Consider the following 15703-nt stretch of genomic DNA (forward strand, 5'->3'; position numbering starts at 1 on the left):
CACATCCGTTCATTCATCAACAAACCTTTTCTTCTTCTATAATTACGTTCTCTTCTCTTAAATAAAAATAAGATAAAAATCTCTGAGCACAACAGCCATTTTAATCAGTCTGACATTGATTCAAAACCAACAGACGAGGTTTTTAATAACTTAGACTCATATTAGTATGAGACACGTCTGTGCTGCTGATATCCACGCTGCTTTGAGAAGGTCAGCACGCATTTTGATCAGAATGAACTCAGGCGTTACCTGAATGGCCTCTGGGCTTTACTATCTGTCAGAGAGAACATAAAACGTTTGTTTCCTTTCACACACACACAGGCTAATGGAGGTATTTAGACTCACCCAAGTGTGTTCTTGTATAACTGAAGCCTTTTTAGAGAGGAGAAAAACAAGCTGGATGATTATAATCAAACCTATCCACAACATTTTGTTTGTAGAACTTTTGTGCAAACCCTTTACAAACATGTCACAAATTAGCTGTGCAGAATCACACCAAGACTTTATTTTACTTTATTTTATTACTCTGATATTTTCTGGGGTTTATGAAGGTTCACTAAGTTAGTTTAATGTCTGGGTTCTGGTTAGAAGGATGTCAGATCTGTTTGAGACACAAGTCTCCTGACCACCTCACCACCCACTGGTACCAACGGGGCTAAAGCAGGTTCCAGCAACTTAAAATCTCTTTTTCTACAACTGCTTTTTGTTCTTGTACAGTTCTACATCCTTCTGTCCAAAACAAGAGCAAAGTACTGGGATGGTTTTGATCTAGTGTAAAAAAAACACTGATCAATAAACCTCAACATTAAAGAATTTTTTGACACCATTCCTTCAGAAGTGTTGTACGTGGGTTTGTAAGCTTTGATCTAAGTTTGAAACACATTTATTTGTGATTCTTTGTCCTTGAACTTGGTGCAGATGGGTTACAACTTATCATATTTCTCACAGATCAGGAACACAATAACAGTGAACATCAGCTAAGCTACTTCGGGATTGAACATGACACTGGAATGGGTGAAATTCTGCATATTTCAGGCTAAAAGCAGGACTGTTTTCAAACTTTTAACCAGGAGAAAAACGTCAGTAGAGTACTTCTGCTTAGCTGCACAAATATCAGTTTCAAAAATGTGATTTGAAATTGTAATTGAACCCACTTGTTCTGATGTCTGATCTGTTCTGTTGACTTTCACTCATCTGTCTCTGCTACTCTTCTGTCCCATCTCTGTTAGAGTAAAGATGCCGGCATCAGGACTCTGGTCATGTTGGACGAGCAGGGAGGTAAGTTTGTAGCAGAGCAGCGCCGCATTAACCCGCTTGCCGCTGCAGCCGTCACATCAGAGTTAGGAGTGTTTTAGTTCTGGAGCTAACAGCAGAGCAGCAGATTTCCCCCATCAGCATCAGTCATGTCCTCAAAATGAACACTAGCTAGAGTCTTTGCAAATGTGGCTAACAGGATTATGCTGCATGTTGCTTTACCTCATAAAGCTTTTCTTCTTATCCATCAGAAAAGGAGATTTGCACTGTGTTTCGCTACATACACCCATGCACATAAGGGAGTTTTAAGTCAGACTATGGATGAATTTAGATTTGAATCCCTCATTTTTCTCACAAGACAATCTGCAGAGGATCCATGTTCACCAACAGATGTTAGACAAGTAGAGCTGTGCTAGTCACTTTTAAATTCAACACACATCTCACTGTATAACTCAGCAGACACACACCTGGTTTAAAATCATCGTTTGGTGTATTTGATAATCTGATCGCTCTTACTGGATAATTCTGCAAACAAAGACATTTCTATAAGGCGTTGGCTGATACTAGCCGTTTATTTCTTGGCCTGATGCTGTTATAGTGGGCTGTTATGTGACATGTCATTATTTGATTCCTTATAAAGAACACATTTCCAAACAGAATGTCATGAAAAAGCTTACTGGTGTAGAAGACGGTCTAAAAGGTATTAGCGGGCTAGTTTAGTGTAAGGAGCTGTGCAAAAGTTTACGCCCAGTTTCTGACAAAAATACTGTTTTTAAAGAGGAAATGTTCTAAAACTATAGGAAAACTCAAAAATGCTTGTGTTTTGCTCATAAAAATGCAAAAACTCAGCCTCACCCCTTGAGTGATATTTATTTTATCTACATTTTTTGTTAGCTTTTGTGCAGCTGTGTACCAAATAAAACTAAGCAGTCGGGCCCGACCGATATAGGGGTCATTAACACTATCGGCTATCGGCCAAAAAGACGGCCAATATGGCCGATATTGCGCTACCTATCCAGCAGATGGCGCCAGCTTCATGAACTCATGTTCTATTTCGTCTAGTCTTAGCCCGTAAGCGAGCTGCTATTGGAAGGATAATCTCCGCATCAGCCAATCATGAAGAGCTTCAATGTACGCCCACTAATAGTGGGCCCCCTTGTGGGTATATAAGTGGAGCGACTCCACTGTTTGCCTCCTTTTTCTCTTCATGCCAAGCCTGAGAGCTTCTCTAAAGAGCAATTATCAAGAAGATTTGACTCACCAGCATGTCCAGCGATGCCAGAACCTGCCCGGCCTGCCAGACGGGCTCCATTTCCAGCGGCGACCTGCACGCCAAATGCGAGGTCTGTCTCGGGGTTCATCATGCTGGCCTGGCCTTGACCCCCCAGGCCTCGTGCCCGTTTTGTGCCGCTCTGCCTGTGGCTGAGAAGATCCGCCGGGTCGAGTGCTTCACTCCCGCCGCCGACGAGGAATTCCCGGTGGCTGAGGCGTATTCGCTGGACAAGGCTTTGGACTTCTTCAACGCCGGTCAGGAGCCGGCTGACTTCAACCGGCTGGTGGACGTCACCGACAGCGAGGACTACGACGAGGCTAGCCGCCTTAGCCATTCCTCCCTCCTAGACAACACAGAGGTCGACGAGCCTGGCTCAGCGGGTCTTCCTGCCCCAGCGGCTTCTCGCTTCTCCCTACCAGCAGTAAGAGCACTGCTCCAGGAGCTGCCCACCATCATCTCCACGGCTGTGGTCCGCAAGGGGCTAGCCGTTCCAGAACCGACCCCGCCCGAAGCGGATGACTTGCGGGAATTTTCGGGACAACTCAGACGCGCTGTCCAGACCCTATCTGGCCGCGCTTCCCCTCTGCTATGGGCTGCTGGTCCGCCGCCTTCACCGAGCCTGCAAAGCTCAAGGCGCCAGTTTCCACCGCGGCGGCACAGTACGCGGCTCCGTCCGCGGGCACTTTGCCGTCCCCGTGTATGGTCCCGGCTCCCACACGCCCTGCTCCTTTGGTCTCCACACCCTGCGGTGAGGATCAGCCTCTTCCAGCTGGTTCACCAAGGTCCAGGGCTGTCCGTCTGTTCCTCCACTCTAGCCGGACTTGGCCTCGCTGTTTGGCACCAAGAACCACCTCACTGGCCCGCGAGCAGTTCCCGCTTCGAAACATGACCAGCTGCTGACACGGCTCACCGACCGCGCACACCAGTGTGCCTTTCAGACCGGCGCTGCAGGGAATAACATCGCCCTTCTCGCCTTCGGCGTTTCAAAGATGATGGAGGAGCTGGACGCTCCCGACGAGTCGAAGACCGCCATCATTAAAACTACTGATGCTATCCTCAATCTATGCGCTGCTCTGCTCACCGGTTCTGCTCGCATTGCTGCCTGGCAGACCCTCATCCAGCGGGCCCTGTGGCTCAAGGCCCTGCCCTCCATTCCTGATCACCTGCACAGAGAGATGCTGGAAGGCCCCATCACCTCTGACGTTTTGTTCGGTCCCCATCTAAGGGGCGTCATCGAGAGGGCTCAGAAGACAGCTGAACTATCAGCTACGGTGCAAGACTTGATCCACCCTCGGTCAGCCTCGCACTCCAGCCGTTCCGCCAGAGGATGGGACGAACGGCGTGGGAACTTCAGGCGCCCAGCTGCGCCGCCCGCTCCACAGAGCCGGCCCCCCACTTCGGCTCCACCTCAGCGAGACCAGCGAGTTGGCGACCAACGGGTTCGACGGAGCCAGCAGACGCCGTCGTGGCAGGCGCAGGTGCCTCGCCAGAAGCAGCCACGGAAATGACTCCTTGGGGGGAATGTGTGTGTTCATGAGTGTAATGCTGTTGATGCTGCTGTTGATGTTGATGTAGGTTTTGAAATAAAACCCAAAAAATGTCACTTAAAGAGCTCAATCCTACAGTCCTCTGCAGAGTCCTCTGCCGGCTCTTCACACATGTTCCCCACATCAAGCACTGTGGCACATATAAGTATTCCCGCAGTCAGTCATGTCTCACGGCCGGCTGTAAAGGTGAGCTCCATTCGCGCACTGGCCCCGGCCTCTGGCCAGGCCCAGCCCGTCCCGTTTTTTCCACAACACTGGGTGGGACGGGACGTCATGACGCAGCCGCGGTCACGCGCGGCGGCACAGTACGCGGCTCCGTCCGCGGGCACTTTGCCGTCCCCGTGTATGGTCCCGGCTCCCACACGCCCTGCTCCTTTGGTCTCCACACCCTGCGGTGAGGATCAGCCTCTTCCAGCTGGTTCACACTCGCCCTTTCGAGCACAGCCCTCCATGGGTCGCCCCCAGTCTTCTGGGGCGAGCGACGGCGGTAAGGGCGCATACTCAGTCTTCAGACGTTACTCATGTGACAGCGAACACGCGTCCGCTGTCGGAACGTGCGCGCGAATGGCGCCGCCTTTGTGCCATGAGCAAATGGATATCGGAGACCATTCATTACGGTCACGCACTCCATTTTCAGGCCGCTCCTCCTCCCTTCAACGGGATCATGGAGATGACGTTCACATCACAAGTTCAGTCTCAGACCCTGGAGCTGGAGCTACGGGAACTTCTGTCCAAGGACGCTGTTTCACGAGTCCCTCGCGGACAAGAACTCTCGGGTTTCTACTCCCGCTACTTTGTAATACCGAAGAAGTCGGGAGGAATGAGACCAATTCTAGATCTTTCCCTGTTCAACTGCTCCATAGCAGTGATGCATTTCCGCATGTTCACAATGAGGCAAGTCCTGGAATACGTGCGTTCCGGAGACTGGTTCACGTCAATAGACCTGAAAGACGCATACTTCCACATCCCGGTAATCCCCAGGCACCGGAAGTTCCTGCGCTTCTCATTCAAGGGAGTTCAATACCAATTCAATCGCCTCCCTTTCGGCTACTCGCTACTGTGCACTTTCTCCAAATGTCTTGAGACAGCACTGCAGCCGCTGCACGCGGCGGGAATGAGAGTTTTATTCTACCTGGACGACCTGCTCCTGTGCGCTCGGTCCGAGGACGAGGCGTCGGAACAGACCAGGAAGTTAACGGAGCATCTGTCAACCCTGGGGTTTCTATAAACTGGGAGAAGAGCTCCATCCTTCCATCCCAGTCGATTGTGTTTCTCGGGGTGGAGCTGAACGCCTCCCTGATGAGAGCACGTTTGTCGCCGGTGAGAGTGGCAGATCTCATCGCGGTGATCTCCCGCGTGCAATCCCGCAGGATCGTGAGGGCCCTGTTAATCATGAAACTTCTGGGCATGATGGCTGCAGCCCACGCTGTGGTGCCGCTAGGGTTGCTGCACACGAGGCGCCTGCAACGTTGGTTTATCTGCCTCCGGGTGCACCCAATACGTCAGAAGGCATGTATGTTGAGGGTTCCCCCCTCAGTGGGCGGGGACCTCACTCACTGGGGGAACCCCTGCACCCTTTCACACGGAGTTCCCATCGGACGTCCTGCGTCACACGTGGCTGTGTTTACGGATGCGTCGCTGTTGGGGTGGGGGGGCACGTGCTTGTCCCATTCGGTGGCAGATCGCTGGCCCTCCCGCACGCACGAACACATAAATGTGTTGGAGCTGATTACAGTGAGGAAGGTGGTCAGACACTTCGCTGCCCTTCTCGAGGGCCGTCATGTCGAAGTTCACACGGACAATCGGGTGGCGGCAGCCTACATAAATCGCCAAGGGGGAGTTCGGTCTCTCCCTCTGTTGCGTGTAGCCACAGATTTCCTGTGTTGGGCACATGTCCACCTGCTGTCCATCAAGGCCACCTACATCCCGGGGGTCCTGAATGTAGCAGCGGACATCCTGTCGAGAGGGGGACCCCGCGACTCTGACTGGCGTCTGCATCCTGCGCTGGTGTCGCTGATCTGGATCAGGTTCGGGGTACCTTCTGTGGATCTGTTCGCGGCTCGAGAAAATGCTCAGTGTCGCCTGTGGTTTTTCCTGAGCCCCCGGGACCGACCCCCACTCGAGGCGGACGCCTTATCACACCAGCCCTGGCCTCGAACGCTCCTCTATGCGTTTCCACCAGTCCCTCTGATTCCCCGGCTCCTGGACCGAGTTCAGTTAGAACAGCTTTCGGTGATTCTGGTGGCTCCCAGACGCCTGTCCGCGTCATGGTTTACGGACCTACAAGCGTTAGTGTCCGGCTCGCCATGGAGGCTGCCATGGAGGGAGGATGCCCTTCTCCAGGCGGATGGAATAATCAGACATCCTCCCGAAATAGGCCAGAGGCTTTGGGTCTGGCCGCTGAGCGGTCACACTTAGAGGCTTCTGGGCTGCTGCATGATGTGGTGGCCACGATTCAGAGTGCACGAGCACCCTCTACCGTGGCATCTTACGCTGCTAAATGGGCAGCTTTCCAGAACTGGTGCACAGAACGGAATGTTCAAGCGCTCTCCTGCCAGCTGGCGGATGTCCTATTGTTTCTACAGATACTGATGGACAGAGGCCTCGCATTCAGCACTATTAAGACATATGCTGCAGCTATCTCATCCTGTCATCAGGACTTTGGAGATAGATCTGTTTTCAGTCATCCCCTCACGAAACGCTTTCTAAAAGGCGTCAGGAGGAACAGACCTGTGTCCCGGCCGCTGTTTCCCCAATGGGATCTAACGGTGGTTCTGCATGGCTTATCTAAAGCCCCATTTGAGCCCTTGGACCAGGTCTCACTCAAGTTCCTGTCACTCAAAACGGCCTTGCTGCTGGCTCTGGCATCAGTCAAGAGAGTGAGCGACCGCCCTCTCAGTGGCTCCCGCATGCCTCAGGATCCGGGAGGATGGCGGGTCTGCTGTTTTATGCCCCAACCCAGCCTTTGTGCCCATAGCATTACGGCTTCCTTCAAATCCAGGTCAATTTCATTGGCTGGACTTTTTCCTCCTCCCCATAATTCTGATGAGGAGGTGGCTTCCCATCTTCTCTGCCCGGTGCGTGCGCTCGCACGATATGTGTCACGCACTTCGGGGATTCGCCGCTCACAAAGCCTGTTTGTGCACTACAGGGAGTCTTACCTTGGGCAGGCGCTGTCGACTCAGCGTCTTTCGCACTGGCTGTGTGACGCCATTTCACTCACTTACACATCATCAGGGGGGGATCCTCCTGAGACACTCAGGGCTCACTCAGCCAGAGGGATTTCCTCTTCTATGGCGCTCCTCAGTGGTGTGTCAATGGAAGACATTTGTCAGGCTGCTTCATGGGCTTCACCCTGTTCCTTTACTCGTTATTATTTACGAGATGTGTCTTCAGGTTCTGTCACTCGTTCAGTGCTTGGATCTCAGCAGGCTGAATGAACGCTTTATGGCATCCCATCAGCCCTGCTTGAATGATTTTCATCCTTTTATGGATGTTATTTTTTAGTGGGGGCTCCACTCTTATTTTTGGCTGCCTCAGCCTTCGAGCCTGGACTGAGGCTGAGCGCCCCTCCCTAAAAAAGGCGTGTTGGGTGTGTTCATTGGTTGAGCTAACCAGTGTGGCGTAAACCCATCCAGCTGCGCATTATTCCAATAGCAGCTCGCTTAAGGGCTAAGACTAGACGAAATAGAACGTTGGTTACGTATTGTAACCCCAGATTCTATGAGTCTAGTCGCAGCCCTTAAGCCACTGGCCCTACTGGTTCTGTTAGGACTAAGAGCCATCGGAGGCGAACAGTGGAGTCGCTCCACTTATATACCCACAAGGGGGCCCACTGTTAGTGGGCGTACATTGAAGCTCTTCATGATTGGCTGATGCGGAGATCATCCTTCCAATAGCAGCTTGCTTAAGGGCTGCGACTAGACTCATAGAATCTGGGGTTACAATACGTAACCAACGTTGTGTGGTATGGCGCATAGTGTGGCTCCTCGGGGGGTAGAGCCACGGTCACAGCACACATGCAGCGGAGCAGCAGAAGCAATTCAGTCAAGCAGAGACGACGGTGATGAGGAAGTAGGAGGTAAATCTTCAGTTTTAAGCATATTTGTTGTGTCAGTGGTAAGTTGAACGGTAAAATAAGCAATGACAAAAGTATGTTTCCCCTCAACATGCTTCCTAAGTTTATTGTGTGCCTCGTGGCCTCATATTGAAAAGTTAACCTGAAAAAATAAAATAAAACTGCCGCAGCATTATGCTCTATGCAGAGCTCACGCTGCTTCCCCTTTAGTCATGCAGGGCAGTAAGTAAGTAACATTGGCCTTTTTCTGGTAGACATTCTGGAATATTCTCAGACAATTTCCTCCACTCTTCTTCAGCAGTCTTTTCAAACTCACGCGGTTCACCCACGGCTCATGAAAAAAATAGTGCAGACGCCAAAACGATCGCTGTACGGTGCGGGCTGGAGCGCCGGCGCGCAGCGCTTCGGCGGCCCATGTGGCCTATAGAATAGGATAACAAGGGCGATGAATGAAGGCGGTCCCCGTTTCGCTGCGCTTCGGCGGCACACGACCGTTGTCGCAGCTGAGGACAGGCGGGGGGGGGGGGGGGGGGGGGGGGGGGGACAACGCAATGAAACGCTGTGCAGGGAGTCCCCCCTCCTCTAGCTGGGAGAGGAGTAGGGGAGGTAATACGAGAAATAAACATTCCTCTCTACAATAGAATAAATCTATTGTATTTTTTCAGCCTTATATTTTACATAAGGCTTATACATTGCCACATACTAGTCATTTAACGTATCTTATTTTCCTTTTCCTAATACTGTCGGCTTTGGAAAGGATCAAAACACAAAAGTGTAAAACTCCACAGACTCAGAAAACAAAAACTTGAAAGTTAGATTTATACTGACTGAGTTTGTGTGTTCTGTTGTTTTTGAGATTGCAAAATAAATCTTATTTGCATTACTTGGAAACCCTAGTGAGTTATTGAGACAGTTCTTTGGTGTGTAACAGAGAAATAAGTTAGCAAAAAGGCAGAGAATGAAGGGTTTAATCTTAAGAAAATTTGTATTTACTTCTTTTTTTGTGAGGGAGATTTATCGGCCATTATATCGGCTATCGGTCTTTGTTAAAAGTTTTATATCGGTATCGGTCCCTAAAAAGCATATCGGTCGGGCCCTACTAAGCAGACAAATGAAAAATCAACCCAATATTTTAAAGTTCGGTCTTTCAAATCTGTTTCATATGTTAACAAAAATCTGGAACGAAAGTAAGCTGAATTTTTTCTTTTCAATTAATTTCCATAATATTATTATAGTTATATGTTTGTTAGAGTGTTTTGTACATGGATTAAAGGTTGAATATGGAACATTTTAATAAAAAGCTTTTATTTTTTTAAACCCCTCCATGGTGCTTTTAAATGTGTGCAGAATTAAGTTACAGTATTTCTTTTAAAAGCTTTATTTTATTAGAAAAATAATTAAATATTTATTTTGAGGAGTATGACACTGGGTTTATGCTTACATCTACCAGCCAATAGAGGGCACCATTGCGGGTTAACCAACAATTGGCTCGGCACACCGAGGCTGCCTGTGGAAAATTTAATTTATTAAATGTAGTTTTAGTTGTGTCACAATTTAATCATTCAGTTTGTTTTAGTTTTAGTCTTATTTTACTTAGTTTTAGTTTTGATGCAATCATTTTCAACGCGAGTAAAGGAAATGTTACTTCAGCCACTTGAAAGTGTAAAGAAATGTGAAAACTTCACATTTCACACTTTATATCAATAAAAGTTTATATTTACAATTGTTTCTATAGCAATAATTACTGGAAAATACCAAAATGAACACTGACAGTCTGAAATTGTGCCTCTCATTATGATTAAAGAAAACAAATCTATATGGTTTGCAGCAATATTTGTAAACATGACAGGAAATGACATCATACCATCAAATTTTTAAAAGATGTCAATAATGCAGAGGTAAACTAGAGGTAAGAATTGTTTTCAAGTGTATTTATTAGTTTTTGTTAGACAAAATGTTCAAGGTGGGACACCAGAACATTTCTCCTCACAAAAGCACCGCTAGAACACCAAACGTTGGTCGTATAGGCCGTAACAGTGCCACGAAAATAAAAACGATTAGACCAGTGTTTCCCAACCTGTATTGACTCATGGACCCCCTGAGTCGTTATCTCGTACCACGAGTACCCCCTTAGTCAAACGTGTTGATGATTCCCCAAAAGTAGAATGTACAACTGATTATCAAATGAAAATAATTCCATTACATCTCCTTAACACTGAACCACGTTTCACACGTGTTTTTTTTTCTTAACCCTTCACACTTCCTGTCCAACTCAGGTGAATTCTTTAACTTTAACAATCCTCATGCAGACCCAGGCCCAGACTCCATGAGGAAACGTTCTGGAGCTCTGCATCTGGATTCCCACCACAGAAAATATTCATTCGTAACAAAAAAAAAAATTTTGTCAACGAAATTAACACTGGCGAAAATTGGCGAACCCGGCAAGTCAAGAAGCTGCCTCTTCTCAGATCTAAAACCAGAGTGAGTTTAAGTGAAGCCTACAACAGGTGGGTCCACAAAACAAATGCATGTATCTGCAGCAAACCTGGTATCCTGATAGATGGAAACCTTGTTCTGTTGCAACTACAACCTCCACACACTAGATGTCACTGTGGTGTTTGTGTGCCATATTCAACCTTTATTTCCTTGTGTTAATTCCTAATGCTTTATACTCTTTTTAAATTTGGACACGAACACAAATAAGACACATTGATCAAACCCTTGTTTGACAGGTCAGATGAAATTCTGGCTCTTTGGAAGCAGATCTGCAGAAATGAACTCTAGCTCCTGACTTTTGTTCTATGCTGAATCAGCAGAGCTTTTTGTTTTCTTACATTTCTGTTTTGTTGCACATCAGAATTAAAGCAAAACTTAAATATGTTTAGGTTTAAGAATGTTTGGTATTATTGGCCAGTGTTGGTATTAAAATATAATAATGATCCATATCAGGGTTTACTCTTTTATTGACACACATTATACATCCAAGTCTTCGGTTACTTCTCCTCTCACTCAGAATGTCAAAATTAATTTGAGGTAAAAGTTTTAGATTTTTTTTTTCATTTGGCACAAATGATCTTACTTAAATTAACGTTGTTGTCATATTTTACACCGATAATGTTTAAAGTTTTAGTATCAATGGTAGGATATATGTGTGTGATGCTAATTACCTATAAGGATTTAGTGTTTCCTTTTTTATAAGAGGGGACCTTTTATAGATTGGTATTGATTTATCACTATCAGAAAGGAAGAGTTAGACAATAGCAATTTTAAAAAAGGCTATATTATCCTCCTTGAGAGGGTTTCTGGTTTGGTAAATAAATCTAGTTTCTGGGTTTAAATGGGCACAGGGAGGAGACCTAAACCAGGGTCAACAGAAAACTGTAAGTTCACGCAGGTGGGAGTGAGCACATCAGAGATCAAATATAGTATAAATATCTCGGGGCTCTTCATGATCAAATCAATGTTGAAGATAAGGAGTGGAAGAAAAAAATGGTGATCCAAGGCACCCCAAGAGTTATTTATTAAGCTTATATGAGCCGGTGTGTTTCAGTCGTGTACAACCTTCTTCAGGATATAATCAACAGAATAAGGTGGCCCTAAATAAGGGATGTGCAGCCATGTGACGTCATTAACATAGATACATATATAATCGGATGTCTACAGTAATTTTTGTAAAAATGTAGAGCAAAATCACATTGAAACATAAGAAAAACTGAAAAAATGGAAAATATCAATCAATCAATCAATCAATCAGCCTTTATTTATACAGCACCTTACAGGCACGAGCGGCCACCAAGGTGCTGTACAACAAAAGAATAAAACAATAAAACATATAATGCCACAGAGATAATTAAAACCACAAATAAGAATTACAAAATATAAAACATTAACAATTACTAACCCACAGAATGAAAAGCCAGATCGTAAAAGTAGGTTTTCAGCCTCATTTTAAAAACCGCTACCGATGGAGAGCCCCTAATGGTTAGGGGCAGTGCGTTCCACCGTTTCGGACCCGCAACAACGCCCTGTGCCCTTTCAACTTTAACCTGGCCTTAGGAGCCAAAAGTGGCAGCTGGTTCTCAGAGCGGAGTGACCGGGCCGGAGCATATGGCTGCAGCAACTCCGTCAAATAGGTTGGAGCCACACCATTCAGCGCCTTAAACACCATTAAAAGAAGTTTAAAACAAATTCTAAAATCAAAAGGCAACCAGTGGAGAGCAGCCAAAATTGATGTCACATGTTCATGCTTCCTTTTTTTGTACAAGAATCTTGCTGCAGCATTCTGGACAAGCTGCAGCTGGTTTACAGTACCCTTACTTGCACCAAATAAAACGGAATTACAACAGTCGAGTCGAGAGGTAATAAAAGCATGAACAAAAGTCTCAAGGTAACGTCTAGATAAAAACGGCTTTACTTTAGCCAAACGTCTCACATGATAAAATGAAGAGGATACTACAGTACCCACATGACCATTCATGCAGAATGCACTGTCCATCTTCACTCCAAGGTTGACTGCTGAAACACCCAAATAGGAGTTCAATTCACAGCAGTCTACGTTTAAAAAATCAACATGTCCACTCGGACCAAACAACAGTGACTCTGTTTTTTTTTTCTCATTGAGACACAGGAAGTTTTCTGCCAACCTTATCTTAATTTCTGCCAGACAATCCAAAAAATTTTTTATCATGTGATCACCTGCGCCATCTAGAGGCAAGTACAATTGGCAGTCGTCGACAGAGAGATGGAATCCAATTCCAAACTTTCGTAAAATGTTACCCAATGGGAGAATATAAATTGAAAACAGCAAGGGTGCCAGTATTGAACCCTGCGGTATCCCCCATGGCAGATGTAAGAAGCCCGATGAGAAGCCACCCATCCTCTCACAAACCATCCTGTCACGTAAATATGATCTAAACCAGTTTAGGGCTTGCCCAGATATTCCCACATAATGTTCAAGGAGATGGAGCAACACTTCGTGCTCTACAGTATCGAAAGCTGCTGTAAGATCCAATAGGACCAGCAGCACTGGACTGCCACCATCTGTTGCTAAAATAATGTCATTAAAGACCTTGATAAGGGCAGTCTCAGTACTGTGCAACATTTTAAAACCTGATTGGAGGGTCTCTAAAATATCAAAGTCCTTAAAGAAGTCCATGAGTTGAGTGTAGACCATTGACATATATACTGGACAATTCTTTTCCATAGACTCCAATAACACGTTTTTGAGGCTAAATGGGAGGTGGCCACCACCGCCATTTTGACCGTGTCACAGGTTCCGTCAAGCCCAGACAATTCCACAAAAGGGAAGAGAGGTGGAGCTGAGGGTGTGGCTGTAAGGCTGGGATCAACTGACGACACCCGGTCAACTAGCTACAAGCTAACCTGAAGCTAACCCAAAGCTAACGCAGAGGTGGGAGCTAAGCTAACGGAGGTAGCAACCTAACTACAACCGGAGTTAACTGTGCACAACACCAGAGCTTCTGAGTCAGAGATACGCTGGGCTGACCGCTGGGTAAAAATGGGTGGAACACAGAGGTCTCCCGAAAGCTGCTGAAAACTGGCAGCCCGCACAGCAGACAGAAGCCGCGATCAGACAGAGATGCGCCGAGCTGCAGGGAGGGGAGAACCACAAGCCGGTCGGCAGCCCGCGCAGCAGACAGAAGCCGCGATCAGACAGAGATGCGCCGAGCTGCAGGGAGGGGAGAACCACAAGCCGGTCGGCAGCCCGCGCAGCAGACAGAAGCCGCGATCAGACAGAGATGCGCCGAGCTGCGGGGAGGGGAGAAATGGGTGGAAAACATCGGTCTCCCGAGAGCTCCACAAGCCGATAGTCGGAACCCAGCTCCACCAACATGTTATATTTCAACCCATTTTCTAAAGTGCAGCATTATGTTAAATGTACTGGGTTTTACCCTATTACATTTAAATTTCATGGTTAAACAGTACATGTTAAAATCTAAGCTCAGCTCGGCAGTGACCTAAAATACATAAATATAATTTTACTTACTGAAAAAAATGAAGTGGAGACTCCTTGGATGCTCTATTAGTGCATTTAATGCCACATAAAGTCATTTTGTCCAACAATTGCACAAAAAATATCCAAAAAAGAATACACACACACAGAGACCCAAAATCCCGGAACAGTTTCCAAGCCAGACCGAGGCTCTACTGAGGCCTTTCCACAGAGCTAGCTCTGCGGTCACGTGGGTCGGATGCTCATTAATTATACAGAATTTTAGGCTTTTAATACACTTAAACAGAAGAGTGAGAAAAAAATTCACCCCCCTCAGAGTTGTCATGAGTGTAAACTGGATAATTTAAACAAAAAACATGTTTTGGAACCAGGCTGTAAACATGTTTATTTCTGCTGTGAAATTGGTATTTTTAACATGGGAGTCAATGAGGATTTGCTCGCTTCTGACACCAGCCCCCAGCGGATGAGGGTGGAACTGCAATTTATGGTATTTCCGGGTTGGCCTCAATTTTTGAGCCGCATTGTGGGGGCTTGGTGTAGACACATTGTTCCAGCATCTTACCCAAAAAAGGTAGCTTGGAGATTGGCCTATAATTCTCTGGTAAGGAAGCATCCGACCCAGTTTTTTTTAAAAGTGGGTGAATAACTGTTTTTTTTTTAAATCCGTCGGTACAAAACCAGAAGCCAAACTAAGAGTAAAGGTATGAAAATATGTGAAATTAAAATTACGAAGTATCTAATGGATAACAATCACAAACCTATAATCAGCGATTGAACCCTGCACAGTGAACAAAACGCTTACTACGTTCAGACCCTCATCAAATATGAGATGTAAAGTGAAAGCGTCTTTAAGTTCATGAAGGCTAACTTAAAGTTAGAACATCATGCAGTGAGCAGAAATAGCTCCTTGTGATTCAAGAGATTTTAATGACAATCACACTTTTACATTGTTAAATAAAATACATAATAATAATAATAATGTTTTACTCTGAAAATGCCTTACATGAAGGTTCATACGTATTTGATCCACAGAGAAGCTGCAGTAAACACTGAGATGGATGTTGCATTGTGGGTTCTAGGTGCTTTCACAGTCCATAGGGGTGTGTGTGTGTGTGTGTGTGTGTGTGTGTGTGTGTGTGTGTGTGTGTGTGTGTGTGTGTGTGTGTGTGTGTGTGTGTGTGTGTGTGTGTGAGAGAGAGAGAGAGACAGAGAGAAAGAGAGAGAGAGAGAGAGAGAGAGAGAGAGAGAGAGAGAGAGAGAGAGAGAGAGAGAGAGAGAGAGAGAGAGAGGTGATCCATTATCCATTGGCCTAATTGGCCTGTCAGAGCACCAGCTACCAGCTATCCCCACCTCCCTCTCTGTTTCTGCCTCTGAGTGTGGCTCACTGCTGTTATCACAGCACAACAATCAATTCACAGATTTAATTTCCTCCACCTCAGAGCTAATGTCTCCTATACCCAATCCTTATCCCCTTCCCACTCTGCCCCCCCCCTCCCCTCCATCCTATTTCCATTCTCTGTTCTGCTTTTTCCTGGCCTCTGCCTTAAAAAATATCTGAATATAAACACAGCAGCAGT

The 15703-nt window shown here is 46.5% G+C and overlaps 1 protein-coding gene across 3 annotated transcripts in view; it reads left to right on the top strand.

Moving 5' to 3' along the window:
- The window catches only part of LOC107382039 (synaptosomal-associated protein 25-A), an 82202-nt gene that overhangs the window by 38249 nt on the left and 28250 nt on the right, over positions 1-15703 (top strand). For all 3 annotated transcript variants that reach the window (XM_015954011.3, XM_015954007.3, XM_015954008.3), the window contains exon 4: positions 1230-1278. In XM_015954011.3, coding sequence (XP_015809497.1) covers positions 1230-1278 — 49 coding nt within the window. The remainder of the gene's footprint in view (positions 1-1229; positions 1279-15703) is intronic.

This window comes from Nothobranchius furzeri, chromosome 9, assembly GCF_043380555.1.
Source record: "Nothobranchius furzeri strain GRZ-AD chromosome 9, NfurGRZ-RIMD1, whole genome shotgun sequence".
Classification (NCBI taxonomy): domain Eukaryota; kingdom Metazoa; phylum Chordata; class Actinopteri; order Cyprinodontiformes; family Nothobranchiidae; genus Nothobranchius; species Nothobranchius furzeri.